The sequence below is a fragment of the Psammomys obesus genome, unplaced genomic scaffold, assembly GCF_907164565.1.
Source record: "Psammomys obesus unplaced genomic scaffold, mPsaObe1.curated_primary_1811, whole genome shotgun sequence".
In the NCBI taxonomy this organism is placed as follows: Eukaryota; Metazoa; Chordata; class Mammalia; order Rodentia; family Muridae; genus Psammomys; species Psammomys obesus.
Window position 1 is genome coordinate 312,147 of NW_026591497.1, and position 16,948 is coordinate 329,094.

The 16,948-nt window shown below is 47.8% G+C and overlaps 1 protein-coding gene across 1 annotated transcript in view; it reads left to right on the forward strand.

Moving 5' to 3' along the window:
- The window catches only part of Pi4ka (phosphatidylinositol 4-kinase alpha), a 124,458-nt gene that overhangs the window by 105,587 nt on the left and 1,923 nt on the right, over window positions 1–16,948 (forward strand). Inside the window, exons 36-51 of the mRNA XM_055610278.1 lie at window positions 266–393; window positions 1,864–1,983; window positions 2,222–2,301; window positions 2,417–2,610; window positions 3,937–4,027; window positions 5,728–5,895; window positions 6,665–6,718; window positions 8,065–8,185; window positions 11,067–11,196; window positions 13,143–13,213; window positions 14,027–14,099; window positions 14,179–14,249; window positions 15,734–15,843; window positions 16,202–16,306; window positions 16,391–16,516; window positions 16,760–16,880. Coding sequence (XP_055466253.1) covers window positions 266–393; window positions 1,864–1,983; window positions 2,222–2,301; window positions 2,417–2,610; window positions 3,937–4,027; window positions 5,728–5,895; window positions 6,665–6,718; window positions 8,065–8,185; window positions 11,067–11,196; window positions 13,143–13,213; window positions 14,027–14,099; window positions 14,179–14,249; window positions 15,734–15,843; window positions 16,202–16,306; window positions 16,391–16,516; window positions 16,760–16,880 — 1,763 coding nt within the window. The remainder of the gene's footprint in view (window positions 1–265; window positions 394–1,863; window positions 1,984–2,221; window positions 2,302–2,416; window positions 2,611–3,936; window positions 4,028–5,727; window positions 5,896–6,664; window positions 6,719–8,064; window positions 8,186–11,066; window positions 11,197–13,142; window positions 13,214–14,026; window positions 14,100–14,178; window positions 14,250–15,733; window positions 15,844–16,201; window positions 16,307–16,390; window positions 16,517–16,759; window positions 16,881–16,948) is intronic.

Consider the following 16,948-nt stretch of genomic DNA (forward strand, 5'->3'; position numbering starts at 1 on the left):
GTGTGTGTGTGTGTGTGTGTGTGTGTGTGTGTGTGTGTGTGTGTGTGTAGGCAATCTGAGATGTATAGATAAAGCTGGACAGGGTGCATAGGGTAATGATGGGGCAGACAGACTTGGGCACCTCCAATGGGAGTTAGTAACATCATTTTTGCTGTTAACCTCCAAAAAAGGAGTGAACTTTTATGTCCACTGTTACTGCCTTGTGAGCGTGTTCTGGTCCCTGACTCCAGACACTCAGCCTTTTCCCTCTTTTGACTGTTTGAAGTTGTCCACCAAAGTTCCCGACGCAAGGAGAAAAGAGACTGCGTGAAGACATAAGCATAATGATTAAGTTTTGGACTGCCATGTTCTCAGATAAGAAGTACCTGACCGCCAGCCAGCTCGTTCCCCCAGGTAAGCACTGCGCACAGGAGTACACCGAAGGGCAGAGTGCTCTGGGAGTGGTTCCGAGAAGCACACAGCCCTGATCTCGGCCATGCTTTCTGTGGTTGAAAACCCAGTAAGTACTTGCTCGTCTGCTACCTTTCCTCAAACCTACACTGATGCAAACAGCAAGTGCAGGGCACTCTTTCTTGTACCTTCTCCCTGGACCAGCTCACTTCCCAAAGCCCACTCAGTAGGGTAAGGCCAGAGTACCCAGATAAATTCAGCGTAATCCACTGTCATAAGGTGCAGTCAAATGAAGACAGCATCAATAGAGGGGATTCGAGGGGCACCCCTCTAGGACAGGCACTTGGCATAAACTTGGCATTGAAGACAGTTTTCTGGAAACAGTGACTCTGAGGTGAGTCTGAAAGGAAGCTGTGTGTGTTTGTGTACGTATGTATAAACATATACATATACATACATACATACATACACACATACACACATATACAGATAGCCAAAGTATACTGGAACGAGTAGCTTTCCAGGGTAAAGAGCAGAACAGTCCAGGAGAAATGCTAATGTGTTCAGCAGCAGCAGCAAACCAAAAAGAAGGCTTGTTTCATTCATCTGCTCATACATAGAAAACATTGTTTTAGGGCTAGAGAGATGGCTCAGCAGTTAAAGACTACTGACTATTCTTCCAGAGGACCCAGGTTCATAACCCAGCACCCACATGACAGCTCACAGTTGTCTGTAACACCAGGATATGACACCCTCACACAGACATATGCAGGCAAAAATACCAATGCACATAAAATAATTACTTAATTTTTTTAGAAGCCCATTTTTTTAAACTGATAGTATTTCTCTTATTCTATTTTTAAAACCTAGGACTATGATAAATTTTAGGAAATTCTCCATTTAGAATGGTTAGAGTAGAAGGACTCATGGATGTTTGGAAAGCTCAGTCTGGAAGGCTTATTCCAAAACCAGCCAGCCATTCCAGTGCTGAGGAAACCAGCACTAGTACTGAAGGCACCAGCTGCCTTCTTATTGTTGAAGACTCGCATTTCTTTATGATGTCTTATTGTTCTTTTTTAAGACACGGTTTCTCTGTGTAACCCTGGCTGTCCTGGAACACTCTCTGTAGACCAAGCTGGCCTCAAACTCCATCTCCCTCTGCCTCCCCAGGGCTGGGATCAAAGGCGTGCATCACCATACCCAGTTCTATGATGTCTTTCTTTTTTCTGGGCAAGGACTTTCACTGGCCTGGAACTTGCCCAGTAGGCTGGGTTGGCTTACCAGTGAGCCACCTCATCTCTCCAGCATCAGGATTACAAGGGTGTGCCACCACACCCAAACTGTTTAATGTAGGTTCTAGGGAAGTCAACCTTAGGTACCTGTGCTTGCAAAGCAAGACTTGCTGAGCTTTCTTCCTTGTGATGCCTTATCTTGAGTACCTCATCTCAGAATCTACAATGTATTTGCCCACAGATAACCAGGACACCCGGAGCAACTTGGATATAACTGTGGGCTCTCGGCAGCAGGCTACACAAGGCTGGATCAACACTTATCCCCTCTCCAGTGGCATGTCAACCATCTCCAAAAAGTCAGGTTGGTCAGGGTAGTGGGTACTTCCTACATCTTCAGTGCAGTCTTGAGTTCCATCCTGGTGGTGTGATAGACACTCAGATGGCAGAACAGGACATTAAAAGGCATCTTCTTCTAGAATAGCAGAGACTGAGGATGGCAGAACATATGGCCAAGGTTTTTGTTTCAGCTGCCAAAACACAGGGCAGATAAGTGGCCATGGCCTCAAGGGACAATGGCCGCGATCGTCTTTGCTCCCCAGGTATGTCTAAGAAAACCAACCGGGGTTCCCAGCTGCACAAGTACTACATGAAGCGCAGGACACTGCTGTTGTCACTGTTGGTAAGACCCATGGCCACAACCACTTCCCACTGTGTGACAACATAACAACCTAGGGTGGGGACAGCATGTGGACACCTGCAGAAAGTGCACTGGACACTGTGTTTGGTCTCACCAGGCCACTGAAATTGAGCGTCTCATCACTTGGTACAACCCACTGTCAGCCCCAGAACTAGAGCTGGACCAGGCAGGAGAGAACAGTGTTGCCAACTGGAGGTCCAAGTACATCAGCCTGAGTGAGAAGCAGTGGAAGGACAATGTGAACCTTGCCTGGAGCATCTCTCCTTACCTCGCTGTGCAGCTGCCATCCAGGTAGGCCTTTTGGTCACTCCAGTTTCAGCAGGAGTCCAGGGCAGTAGCCTGCCAGCTGTATCATGAGAGCCATGAAATACATCATGGCTCATGTCAAGAACACTCAGCACACTCACCTAGTCTGTGCAGAGGCCACACGGTGACCCTTAAGATGTTGTCAGCTCCTACCTAGGTGCCACAACATCTAGGGCTCAAGAAGGTAGAATCTGGATGAATTTAGAGCCACCATGTATCACTGGGGAGTGTAGCTCAGTGGTAAAGCTCTCACCTAGCATTCACAAGGTCCCGGCACTTTTTTTTAAAACAAATGACAGAGTCACTTATAATTTGTAAAGGCCTCCCTCCTGGGAGGTCGTCCACAGAAACAATTTGGGAGAGTTTGGGTAGTGTTTGATTAACGGCATCTTCCAGATCAAGCTGAAAGCAGATGCCCCTGCTGTGGCTGGCTACCTAGTGTACCATAACCTCTCTCAAGGTAGTTCTCTCAGACAGAAATGAACCTTTAGACTGATGACAATAAGTGAGATGGGCTGCAGAGGCCCAATGACATACCCCCACATGGTCCCTCAGCCTTCTTCCTACGTCTAAGGAGGTATGTATAACTGGGAAACGCTTTCTTATTTCCTCTACCTGGTCTTCAATCCCAGAACAGCAGGCTGTTCTCTTAAGTCCTTTCAATGCACAATGTTTATGGAGACCCACAGTCTTATTTCTGCCCTCTAACCACCAGGTGAGGGGCCTTGTGGGTTTAGAGTGAGGTAAGAGGCTGAGCCATAGCTAGGCTGCTGCAGAGGGCCAGGGCAAAGACAGAAGGATGGTGAGAGAGAGGGCCAGGGCAAAAAGAGCTGTGGTGGTCAGAGAGAGAGGGTCAGGGCAAAGAGAGAAGGATGGTGAGAGAGAGGGCCAGGGCAAAGAGAGAAGGATGGTGAGAGAGAGGGCCAGGGCAAAGAGAGAAGGATGGTGAGAGGCTGAGTGAATGACTAGTTCTTTCGGAAGGAAGTTCTACCATTTCCTTTTATTTGTTTTGTTTATTTCGTTTTTTGCTTTGAAGGAGAGAGTGTCCACGAAGCTATCTTGAGACAAGGTTTCTATGTAACCCAGGGTGGCCTCAGCTTGTGGCATTCTCCTCCTCGTGAATGTTGTAATGATATAATTTTTGAAAGGGTCCTTTTCAGGCATTGTAATATATTACTTGCCCACAACATTTAGATATCTGTCATATGGTGTTGATCTAAAGCACTCCAGCTGAGTGCTTCTGTCTGGCTCTGCAGTGAGTGATATACCTGCTGCTAAGGCTCCCCCATCCAACTCTCTTGTGCATTGTAGGTTCAAGAACACAGAAGCCATTGGAAACGAAGTGACCCGTCTTGTTCGGTTGGACCCAGGAGCTGTTAGTGATGTCCCTGAAGCCATCAAGGTAGCACAGCCCACATACACCAGCTCAAGTTCAAACTAGACCTGGAGTGTCTTCCGGGAGGTGTGGTTACTCTGTGTCACTGTGACCAAGCATCTGACAGAACAACCTGGGGAAAGAAAGTTTATTTTGACTGTGTTTGAGATGGCTCAGCCTCATATGACTGAGCAGAACCTCATGGTGGCAGGACCATATGCAGGAGGAAGCTACACATCCTGGCAGATGGACAGAGGAGCAGGAGCATACAGGAAGGTCCAGGCAAAGCACAGCCTCCGTACATGCCACAGGGACACTTCCTTCACCTAGGCCCCAGACATTGTCCACCATATTGTGAAGCCATCAAAAGGTTAATCTATTCATCAGGTCACAGCCCTCAGGATCCAGTCCTTTGGACCTCATGGACATACTCAAAGGTGTGCTTTATTAATCTAGGCATTTCTCAATTAAGTTGGTACTAACCATCATTGCTGGGTCTGGTCACCAGTACAGGTCTATAAGCCTAGCTACTTGGGAGACTGAAGCAGGAGGATCATAAGTTCAAGGCCTGCCTAGGTTACAAAGTGAATTTTAGACCAGCCTGGACAACCTTGTCTCAGTAGAAACAGAACAGGATGTTGGTGCACACCTTTTTAACTCAGCACTCAGGAACAGAGACAGGCAGATCTCCGTGAGTCTGAAGCCAGCGTGGTCTGCATAGTGGAAAAGAAATAAGTGGAACTGACGAGAGGGTGCGGTGGTTCAGCACTGGGTGCTCTCCCAGAGTCCCGGGTTTAATTTCTAGCATGTACATGGTGGATCACAACTGTTAACTACAGTCCCAGGGAATCCACTGCCCTCTTCAGCTCTCTGCAGATAATGCACATACATGGTACACAGACATACATTCAGGCAAACACATATACACATAAAATAGCAGTTGTTAAAGTTAACGAGGGCTGCTAATATAATACAGTAGTAAAGCAGAAAAGTCCCCTCGGCAGTCTTGAATTCAGTCTCAGCACCACCAAATAATAATGCTTACGATGCAGGGTGTGGTGGTGCACGCCTTTAATCTCAGCAGTCATGAGGCACGGGCAGGTCTCTGGGTCTGAAGACAACCTAGGCTACATGAGACCCTGTGTCTAAAACAAAATTATTATCACATCTATCACACCGAGAGAGACCAGGTAGCTTCAGTGGTATGATGTTTTTTAATTCCCTGCATTTTCTACTTCATGTGTATAGTAATTATTATGTTTATGATAGGAAATATTTAGTCTGCTTCAATTCTGTTTATATCTCATGCTAACCTCAAATTCACTATGTAGCTAGAGATGTCCTTGAGTTTCTGATCCTCCATTCTCCACCTGCCATGTTGTAAGAGAACAGGTGTGTACAACCATAGCTGGTTTTATGTGCTGGGGATCGGCATATACTAACCTGGAACACACCACCCATTGAGCTCCCAGGCTCTCGAATTTATTGCAATTATGCTACTTGCATAACATGTCAGAAGCATTTTCCATTTTATTGCCACTTTTTCTTTTTCTGGCCTAGAGTTTGCCATGTAGACCAGGCTGGCCTCAAATTCACAAAGATCTGCCTGCCTCTGGCTCCTGCATGCTGGAATTATAGGTGTGCACGACTGTGCCTGGCCTATCACCCTTTACTGCAGCCATTTTTTAATAGGCTGTGACCTCTTCCTCTCTCAACTTTCTCCCTAGTTCCTCGTCACCTGGCATACCATTGATGCCGATGCTCCGGAGCTCAGCCATGTTTTGTGCTGGGCACCCACGGACCCACCCACTGGCCTCTCCTACTTCTCCAGCATGTATCCACCACACCCTCTCACTGCACAGTATGGGGTCAAAGTCCTTCGGTCCTTCCCTCCGGTGAGTCCAGAGCCCTTCGAGCTAGCTGAGGGTACAGTTGGCCCAGTGTGGTAAAGTGGGTAGATATAAAACAGCTCAACCTGGCATGCATCCAACTGTGTGGATTCATCTAAAATATGTCTTTCTTCCCGACTTCTAATAGTTGCAGAAGATGAATTTGGGCTGTGGTGGCACACACCTTTAATACCAACACTAGGGAGGCAGAGGCAGGTGGATCTCTGAGTTCTAGGCCAGATAGAATTGCAATGAGACCCTTTTCTCAAACAAACAAAAAGATTAATTAAGTTGTAATTTATATGTGTTTTCTAGTTGTGATTTTGTTTTGTTGTTGTTCATTTTCTTAAATCTTTAATTGGATTTTTTGGTTAAAAAGAACATTTAATTTTAGTCCTTACTCTGAGAGGTGAGCAGTGTATCCTTGCCTCTTAACCCAACAGCAAATGTTCAGGGACCTTGGGGATTCTATGTGGTAGCCAAGGTGGAAGGTCTGTAGCAGGGGAGTTTCTGTAGAATGTTCTAGAGCCCTGCTTGCCTTGCTACAGTTTCAGCACCAGCAAGTTTGTAGTAACTTTCAGCCCATTTACCTGGGGCAGGCTTGTAGGTAAGTCACCTGCTTGTTTATTTTCACCAGTGTGTGTTGGCAAGCCTTGGATACTGTTATCCTCTGAACCTTCCCCAGTTCTCCAGCAGGATGCAGCATGCAGTCCAGGGCTCGTTACTGTTTTAATTGTTATAACCTCTAAAATCACAGCCATTTCTCCTTCTACAGGATGCCATTCTGTTCTACATCCCCCAGATTGTGCAGGCCCTCAGATACGACAAGGTAAGTATTGACACAGCTTTCCACTTCCTCCAAGAGCTGGTGCATATTGCTGCCTATGGCCCCCAGGTCCCAGCTCAAACAAGCTCTAGGCTCCCTCAGGAACAGGACTGCCCAGTCATGCTCTGCAGAGTGGTGGGTGCCAGACATTTTCTAGCTGCTTCCTTCTGGTGGGAAGCCTGGTCTACAGCCCCCCTTGTGGGTCAGGTGCCAACAGATGACGTGCTTCCTCAGCCTGGCTGTTCCCACTGGGAAGTGGGGAGGCTTACGTGAGCTGAAGGGTGTGCTCTGCTCAGCTGTGTCAGGTGTACACCTCCTGAGAGCACAGGTGTGAGCTACTCCCCTCGTTTACGCTCACTGGTTTGAAAGGGTTATTTTTTTATTGTTGTTCTTTTCAGTTATGTGTATGTGTGTGTTCAGGTCCTTGATCCCCTGGGCCTGGAGTTGCAGGCAGTTGTGTGCTGCCTAATGTGGTGCTAGGAACTAAGCTCCAGGCCTCTGCCAGAGTGTACATGTTCTTATCCTGTGAGCCAGCTCATCAAAACCAGGAGTTACAGGCGTAACTTATAGTTATAAGTTATAGCTTATAACTATAAGTTATAAAGTTATAGCCATGTATGCAAAGGTCCTGAATTCAGTCCTTGGCGTTCGTGTAAAAAGCCAGGGATAGCATCACCTGTAAACCCAGAGCTGGGAGGCAGAAGTAAGGCTCCCTGGGACCAGCCAGCCAGCCAGTCTAACCAAATCAGCAAGCTCCAGGTTTAGTAGGAGACCGTGTCTCAAAAACTATTGTGGAGAATGACTGTGGAAGACACCCAGTGTCAACCTTTCAAATCCCCACACAACCACACACACATGCACATGCATACCCATACCAAAGAGAAAGGATTTACAAGAGAAAGAAAAAAAAAAAGTCTGGAACTACCAGATAATTGTGGGGAACAAACAAAATGGAAAAGAGAAGAGTTCTGTAGGGTGGCAGCCATCAGTGTGCAGGTTAAATGCTCCCCTGTGGCCCCATATAATTTTCTGAATCCTGTCACCTTGGAGCAGTACTCTGTACAACCTTATTATAAGAGACTTCTTGGTACCTAGCCAACTTGTTTCTTATATTTGACAGCAATAAAAAGTGAGAGTCATGGTTCTTAAATACCAAGGGAACTAACACAGGAGGTCCAGCAGCCAGCCCTGGCTACTCACCCAGCCCCTGGGCTAGGTTTAGTACTGACTCTAAAGGGTACATCCACAATGCTGGAAACCACACAGCCAAGTAGTGGGAGTAACCTCTTGTACTAGGTTGGGGAGAGTTTCCTCGAGGAGGGAGGGCTGACTGTGGCCTTAACCTGCAGATGGGCTACGTGCGTGAGTACATTCTCTGGGCCGCAGCCAAATCCCAGCTTCTGGCACACCAGTTTATCTGGAACATGAAGACTAATATCTACCTCGATGAAGAAGGGCATCAGAAAGACCGTGAGTATTTTGGCCTCTCAGGCTTCTCCCTGTCACCATCGTCTTTAGAGACCAGGCAGCTTCTGCTTTCTCAGAGGCCACTGTGGTCTATGCTACCCCAACCTGGAACACACATGGTGGAAGGAGAGAACACACTCGTGCAAGCTGTCTCTAGCCCTCCACATGTGTGACATGGTGTGTGTATGTCCACACATACACATAATTTAAAGTAAATCAAAGAGCCTGGCGTAGTGGTATACCCCTTTAATCCTAGCATTCAGGAGGCAGAGGCAAGTAAATTCTTACTGAGTTTGAAGCCAGCCTGTTCTAAGAAGCAAGTTCAGGCCAGCTAAAGCTACACACTGAGACCCTGTCTCAACAAAAGAAAATCTTCCATATCCACTTTTACCACCAGATTCATAAATACCACCTGACCTTCATTAACCAAGACTTCTCCTTTCATGGGACCATAATTTGATTGCTTTTGTCCACCATAATCTCCAAAATCACTATAGTTAGCATCACCACCACAAGTTACTGCCACCAAAATTTCCTCCTTTACTGACTTACATCATATCCTCCTCCTCTACCATTTGATTTCTATGTCCTGGTCCACTGCCACCATAGCCTCCTCTGCTACTATAACCAGGTCACCACCATAGCCTCCCCCTCTTCCACCACAGTTTCCACCACAACCAAAGCTCCCTCCATGACACATAAAGTATCCAGATCTACTCAACAAACCCTCAGATCCAGCAGACTGCACCTCTTGTTTAGAAAGGGCCTTTCCACAGTATTTCTCAATAGTTTCATCAATTGCATCGTGATTATCAAAAGCAAAGCGTTACTTTCGTAACTTCTGTGCTTTCAATCTTGGCATACCTCCCCTCCCCCTTATAGTTTTGATTTTTGTTTTGTTTTCTTTGAAACGGTGTGTGTGTGTGTGTGTGTGTGTGTGTGTGTGTGTGTGTGTGTGTGTGTTTAGCCTTGCCTGTCCTGGAACTCATTCCATAGACCAGGCTGGCCTTCAACTCGGCTATCTCTGCCTCTAGGTGCTGGAATTAAAGGTGTGCACCACAATGATTGGCTGCCCATAAGACGCTGTCTCAAAAAAAAGAAAAAGAAAGGAAGAAAAAAAAATCTGTGTGTGGTGGTACATGTCATTAATCTCAGGATTCAGAAGCCTGTGAGTTCCAGGCCAGCTGGGAATATATAGGAAACCCCTGTGTCAAACAAACAACAACAAAAAGCTGGGAGTTTGGAAAGTAGAAGCAGGAAGATCAGTAGTTCAGGCTAGCCTCAACTAAGTGAAATCTTTTAAAAAGGAATTGTGTAGTGGAGGATGTATCGCAGTTGCTAGAATGCTTGCCTAACATGCACAGAGCCTTAGGTTCAATACTCAACACCACTAAGCCATAAGTGGTGGTGCACATCTGTAATCCTGGCATTTAAGAGGTAGAGACTAAAGGATCAGAGCTTCAAGGTCAGCTTTTCATACCTGAAACTCTCTCCAAAAAGCCAAGTGTGGTGACATTGGCCTGTGATCCTAGCATCATGTGAGAGTGAAGAATGCAGTTTCAAGCTAACCACAGCTGTATAGCACACTAGAGGCTCAGCTGTAGTCTGGCCTCCATGAAACCGTAGGCAGTTGTGTTTGTTTGTTTGTTTGTTTGTTTGTTTGTTTGTTTGTTTAAGAAAAGTGTAAGTTGAAAAGTAATATAGAAAGTCATGAAGTCAGACATGATAGCACATACATGTAATCACAGCATTCTCACTTGGGAGGTAGGAGCTAATCAGCCCATCAAGATTATTCAATGGATAAAGCCACTAAACCTGACCTAAATGTGATCCCCAGGTTCCCACAAGGTTGAAGGAGAAAACCAGCTCCTGCAGATTGTACTCTGACTTCACAAGTGCCATGCCTTTGTGCACCCCCGCAGGAAAGCCAGCTCCAGTCATGGCCCCGAGATTTGTATTCCCTGACTGGAAATACAGAGACACACAGATCCTAGGGCCTGGCTAGCCAACCTAGATTCATCAAAAAACCACAAGTCAGTGAGAAATGCTCTCCAAAAACAAAATGGACACTGCCCAAAGAACAAGGCTAAGGTTGACCTCTGGCCTCTAGTGCACACACACACACACACACACACACACACACACACACACACATACACATACCCCATACATATAAAGGAAAGTCTCACAGAGAGCCAGGTACCTCTCAAACGGTGGGGTCTTCAAGTCTGGCAGTGGCCCTGTTTGCACATTCTGTTTGATCACACAGCAATACTGAAAAGGCATGTTCTCAAGGTAGAGTATAGTAATAACTAGTAACTGGAACCAGATATGGTGATGCCAGTAATCCCAGCACTCAGAAGATAGGGCTGGAGGATCATGACTTACAGGCCAGCATGCCCATTGTAGCTAAATCCTGTCTGGATACAAAGCAAAACCAAAAACCAGTAACTCAGGACCAGGAATGTGTCCTAGTTGATAGAATGCTTGCCCAGCCTGCATAAAGGCCTGAGTTAAATCCCCAGCAATGGCAACTAAACTTGGAGCAGTGGCACACATCTGTAAACATAGCACTTGAGAAGTGGAGGCATAGGGGGTCACAAGTTCAAGGTCAACCTGGGCCACTTGTGACCCTATATCAAAACAAACCATTGGTGTTGCTTTACTTCACATAGGACTTTGTCAGGGGCTAGCAGTTTTACCTAACAGCATGGCCAGTGTATACGGAGAATCAGGACATGATGGCATGTTTCGGCCTCTATTAAGTCTGCTGAGTCCATTCTACATGATGACATTGCTGGGAGATCCCCTAGCCTGGCTGTCTAGCAAATATCTTTAAGGGTCTCCATGGCAACCATAAAACTCACCATCTTTGTCTCCTCAGCTGACATTGGTGACCTTCTGGAGCAGTTAGTAGAAGAGATCACAGGGTCTCTATCAGGCCCAGCCAAAGATTTCTATCAGCGGGAATTTGATTTCTTTAACAAGATCACCAACGTGTCAGCCATCATCAAGTAAGTGGCTTGTTTTCACCCCAGCTACTCACTGTCGATGTTGGCCCGGCCTCTCCACCCATGTAGCTTTCAGGGCATTGCCCATTTGCATGGGATTATTTGACATTGCCCAAGGTGACCTAGGGAGATGGGCAGTGGACGCAGCTCTCCCCAGCTTCTTTCACTCCCGAAGCTGCCCTCATGTGTGTGCAGGCTGCTGCTCCTGCTGCATTCATCGTGAGTCCTTACTCTGTTCCAGGGGCCATGATTACAGACACAAAGGGCAGGGAAGTCACAGCAACACCTGAGGCAGTCAGCTTTAAGGGGAACAATGTAGCTGGGCATAGAGACATATGCACACCTTTAATCCCAGCACTTGGGAGGCAGAGGCAGGTGGATCTCTGTGAGCTTGGAGCCAGCCTGTCCTGCATGATTTCCCAGACAGCCAGAACAACATAGACCATGTCTCAAAACACAAAAGACATACACATTGCTGTTCTAGGTTTACTTCTGGCTCAGGGTGTCCAGACACAAAGCTTAATCTGGAGGGTGAGTTAGCAGGATCTTGGTCCAACAGGGGAGGGGAGTGTTAGCCTTCTCTGAGATGGGTTTCAGTGAAACAGCTCTCTTTTATTTGTGGGAATAGAGCTATATAAACTTTGGGGAAGTGGGTAGGGGTTTTCAGAGTGAGTGTACAATGTTGGCTAGGGCTGAGGTGCTGAGAACGCTTCATTTGCATGAAGAGGAATTCCATGTGGCAGCTAGACAAGTCCTTATATGGCAATAGAAAGTTGTAACCTGAAACCTGGCCAACAGGCTTTGTAACTAGCTCAAAGGTGAAGAGGTGGGGGTCACAAGGCTACATGTACTGGGACAAGGATGCCCAGAACAGGCAGGGAGCCATCCTTATTCCTGCTGGTCTCAGATGAGATTTTCAGCATTTGGACATGTCTAGACCTCAGTCTTGCTCCAGGCCAGTCCCCCTGGTCCCTGGCCTATTTGCTAACACACACACATAGGGGCAGGGCAGGGACAATATGGACATCTTAATAATGAGTGTGTGCTCAGCATGTGTAAAAACTGTAGCAGAGAAAGAGAATGGTATCCCATAACTCCCTACAAGGCTGTAGAACCAGTGACCTAAAACTCCTCATTGGAGATTTTTCTTTTTTGTGGGGAGGGGGTTGAAATAGGGTCTCTATGGTCCTGACTGTCCTGGAACTTGCCATGTAGACTAGGCTGGCCTCAAACTCACAGAGATCTGCCTGCCTCTGCCCCTGGGTGCTGGGACTAAAGGCTTATACTACCATGCCTGGCCTCGCTAGATAATTAAAGGTGAGGAACTATCTTTAAGTATACTGGCCTTTGGGGAACATTCCCACATTTAAATCATAGCAGGCTGGTATAGCTCTAGGGCATCATGATACAAGAACCACAAAGTTCCAGTTATCCTCAACCTCACCCGTAGCTAAGCCAGGTCTCCGGGGCTTACCATTAAGAGTGACACCATAAGTTATAGAAACAGCATCTCAGCCCAGAGCTGTGTCGGGCCCACCATCACCTGTTCTCTCAGTACCTCAACAGCAGCACACATACCATAAAATGTGAGGACAGAGGTGTCAAGAAACAGCCACACTCCAGCCCCACCCTCCTTCTGGGCCATCTGGCTTGTCTGAGGAATGTATGACAGGCATTGCTGTGAATGGTTTCCTGACAGCTTGAGCCTAGTAGAGCCAGGTGTGGTTGGGTATCAGTGAAGAAGACAGTCTTGAGTGTTCTGTCCCTGGAAAATAGTTTCTGCAGGAGACAGAGCAGAGCCTTTTGTTTTAGACAGTTTGATAAGCAAAACTGGCCTCAAACTCACTATATAACAGAGTGTGCCCTTAAACTCCTAGTGCTCTGGCCTTCAAATCTGAGTATTGGGGTTACAGTCACCATGTCCAAATTATTTCTGTCTTATTCCTCAGGCCCTACCCTAAAGGTGATGAAAGAAAGAAGGCTTGTCTGTCAGCTCTGTCTGAAGTGAAGGTGCAGCCTGGTAAGCTGGCATCCTCAGGGCCAGTGAGGCTAGAGGGAGCTGCTGACTTCTGTAGGGTGGGGGCTGGTATGGAAACAGGGCTAGGCCAGCACATCACACACTTAGGCCCTCCAGCATCCAACACCCAATGTCTACGTATTGGACATATTTACTGAGAAACAGGAGTACCTGACTGTGCACAGAACACAAAAATGGAAGAGTGTGTTAACTGCATGCTAGCCAGTGCAGCCAGGGTGGGAGCCTCCATTGAGAGTGAAGCTATCCCCTAGCAGGCCACAGGGGAAAAGGACATGCTCGGTCCTGATGAGCTAGGGTGGATAGGAACACGAGCCCCCCTTTTCTGAGGAAGAGGTGAGGGGGCAAGGTAGAGGGAGAAAGGATGGGGCTGGGACGGGAGGGATGGGGCTACAACCAGGATGTAAAGTGAATAAAAAACAATTTAAAATAGAGAAAAAGAGACAGAGAGAGAGTGTGTGTGCGCGTGTGTGTGTGTTGTGTGAAGCTAACCTGACAATGGTCTGGTTAGCAGGAGCAGGGCAGTTGCCAGAAAGCTAAGGTCCAGAACATTCTGGAGAAGTATGTCCTGGAAATCTGGGGTTCTTTTGCCAGCTATCTGGAGGGATCATGAAGGGTCACAGTCAGGAAAGACAGACCCACAATGATCATTGAACAAGTCAGGGGTACCACAGGCAAGGGGATGCATGCCAAAGCTCCTCACAAGGCTGCTCTGCATTCAAAGCCTATGTTGGGACCTGGGCATGTCTCCCCTGTGCTTACATGAGCTCCCTGTGCCTCTCTTTTGTGCCTGCCCAGGCTGCTATCTGCCCAGCAATCCTGAAGCAATTGTGCTAGACATTGACTACAAGTCAGGGACACCAATGCAGAGGTGAGTGCCAGCCCCACACTGCTGTGCCTCACTCGGGAGTCTCTACTGGCTGTCTCATATGCTGCGTTTGTTTTTCCAGTGCTGCAAAAGCGCCATATCTGGCCAAGTTTAAGGTGAAGCGATGCGGAGTGAGCGAGCTTGAAAAGGAAGGTCAGTATGGAACTCACTCAGTATGGCCTCTCCTCCCTAGTGCTGGTTTGTTACCAGCATCCTATAGAAGGTGTCTGCCATCCTATGCCTGTAGGCTCACCCTCCCTCTGAAAATGGCAGGGTGCTATGCAGTAGCTCTCACTTACCCTAGAATCTGTCACCCACGTCACAGGAACCCCATCTTGAGCCAGTGTGGGGCAGGCATGCTAGTTGCTTCAGGCTCTGTGTGGGTGACACAAGAAGCATGCAGTCCTCAGGCCTGCCGACATCAGCATGAGGGGGGCGTGCTCCGGTGAGAGGGTTCAGGCTGTGGGCAAGTTCTGGAGCCTGGCTGCTCTCTGGCCCCGCACTCCTGTGGTTATGGGCAGTGCTGCATCACTCCACCGCTGCTGTCTCCCGGTGGCCTCTCTACAAGGGCACTTTTGGACACTTGCCATCTAATATGACTCTTTTGGAGTCCTTTGGTTTGGTTTGGTTTGAGTTTTTGTTTTTGTTTTATGTTTTTGGGGGTTTTTTGTTTGTTTTGTTTATTGAGACAGGGTTTCTCTACATAGCCTTAGCTGTCCTTGAACTCAGAGATCCACGTGCCTCTGCCTCCCGAGTGCTGGGATTAAAGCCAGCGCTACCCAGCTTAGTGTGACTCTGTAGCTGGGTTCTTTTCTCTCTTCCACCCTTTTCCACTCTTATTAACCCCCTAACACTAAATAGGAGAAAAAAAAGGTTAGATGGTAAAAGGGGTGAAATTACCATTAAACTACTTCCAGCTGATTAGGGTCATTGAGTTCCTTAGGGCAAATTTGACCTTCCCCACCAGGAGATGTAATTTCTTCTCCTTTCTTTACACATGACTACTTGACAAACAGTAACCAACAGCATCCAACCACCAACTAGCCAACAGCAGCCACCCTGCCTCTTGGGCCCTGGCGTTTATCTATCCTCTGAAAAGTCCCCAGAATCCCGTGTCACACCCTCACAGAAACTCTGCAGCTGGCAAAACCACACACTGCTAGAGCACGAGGCAAATCAGTCACCTGCTGTGGAGCAGCCTCAAAGTCCCACACCTGGGAGTAAAACAAACCATTCCCGTAACATCTCTGTCTTCTTTAAAGAGACCGAAATTATAAAATCCTCACTACAGGTTCCTTTAACATGATTGCATCTTCAAACACCTAATGACAAATAAGATCACATTTGTGGTTTGGGCTGTGAACTCTGTGGGGACACAGGCCAGTGTGGAGAGATGTCCTGAGTGCCTGACTGTGTTCTGGCCCTGAGTCCTCAGCTTGGACCCTCGGGCTCTTTTTTTTTTTTTTTTTTTTTTCAGTTCCTTGTAAACTTGTTTGTTCTTAGGGAAGCTTGGGCCCAGTGATTTGTGTGACCCCTTAGTATTTTGCAGAAGTCACTCAAGATCCCAGCTCTTTCTAGGCCCCTGGGAAGCCACCCCATAGCCTCAGACTAACAGACAACCCTGCCCCAACCCACAGGTCTACAGTGCCGATCAGATGCAGAGGATGAGTGCCGAACACAAGAGGCTGATGGCAAGAAGATCTGCTGGCAAGCAGCCATCTTCAAAGTTGGGGATGACTGCCGACAGGTGACAGAGCTGGCCTTATTTTGGCTAGCAGGGCAACACATCATCCCCTAGTGATATCATGTTGTGAGGCATGACCCTTTTCTTCACTTGATTTGATTCAGGTGCTGTGGGGAACTAGTCCAGCTCCACCCTGCACCATTAATGCTCACAAAAGGACAGCCTCACTCACATCCTCTGGGCAACCTCAGACAGCCCAGCATGGGTGGGCAGTAAGGCCAGACTTCTAGACTCCCATTTGGCCACAGCCTGCCCCTTTCCCTCATTGGCACCCTGTGTGAGCCTCCAGGGCCATAGTTTCTGAATGGTCCGGGGCTGAGGGGAGGGCACTGACTGCATCCTTGTGCCTTTTCCATCCCAGGACATGTTAGCCCTGCAGATCATTGACCTCTTCAAGAACATCTTCCAGCTGGTTGGCCTGGACCTCTTTGTTTTTCCCTATCGGGTGGTAGCTACCGCCCCTGGGGTGAGTTCCTGGAGCATTATGGACAAAGGGACCATCACATTTTACTGCTGCCACCTAACTGTCCCTTCCTCCTTCCCTTCCTAGTGTGGAGTAATTGAGTGCATACCAGACTGTACCTCCCGAGACCAGCTGGGCCGCCAAACTGACTTTGGCATGTATGACTACTTCACACGCCAGTATGGGGATGAGTCTACCTTGGCCTTCCAGCAGGTAGCTAGCCCCAGAGCCTCAACGCACCCATTATCTCCTGTCTGTCTTCCTCTCTTAGGAGCTAAAGAATTCACCCATAGCTTTCAGTGTTATAGAAGCCTAGAACCCCAGGGTGCAGAAAGTGCTACTGTCTCTGCCCTCTACACAGCTGCACTCGCTGCCGTGAACCCTGCATTATTGACCCCGCTCTGCCCCTCATGTGAGCCACAGAGCCAGGGTAAGACCATAGCCCTCTCCACACAGGCACGGTACAACTTCATCCGAAGCATGGCTGCCTACAGCCTCCTGCTGTTCCTGCTGCAGATCAAGGACAGGCACAATGGCAACATCATGCTGGACAAGAAGGGTCACATCATCCACATCGGTCAGCCAGTGCCACTTCATTCTCCCTTTGCCCATCGTAGAGAGAAGCCTACCTAAAGCCACTAGGTT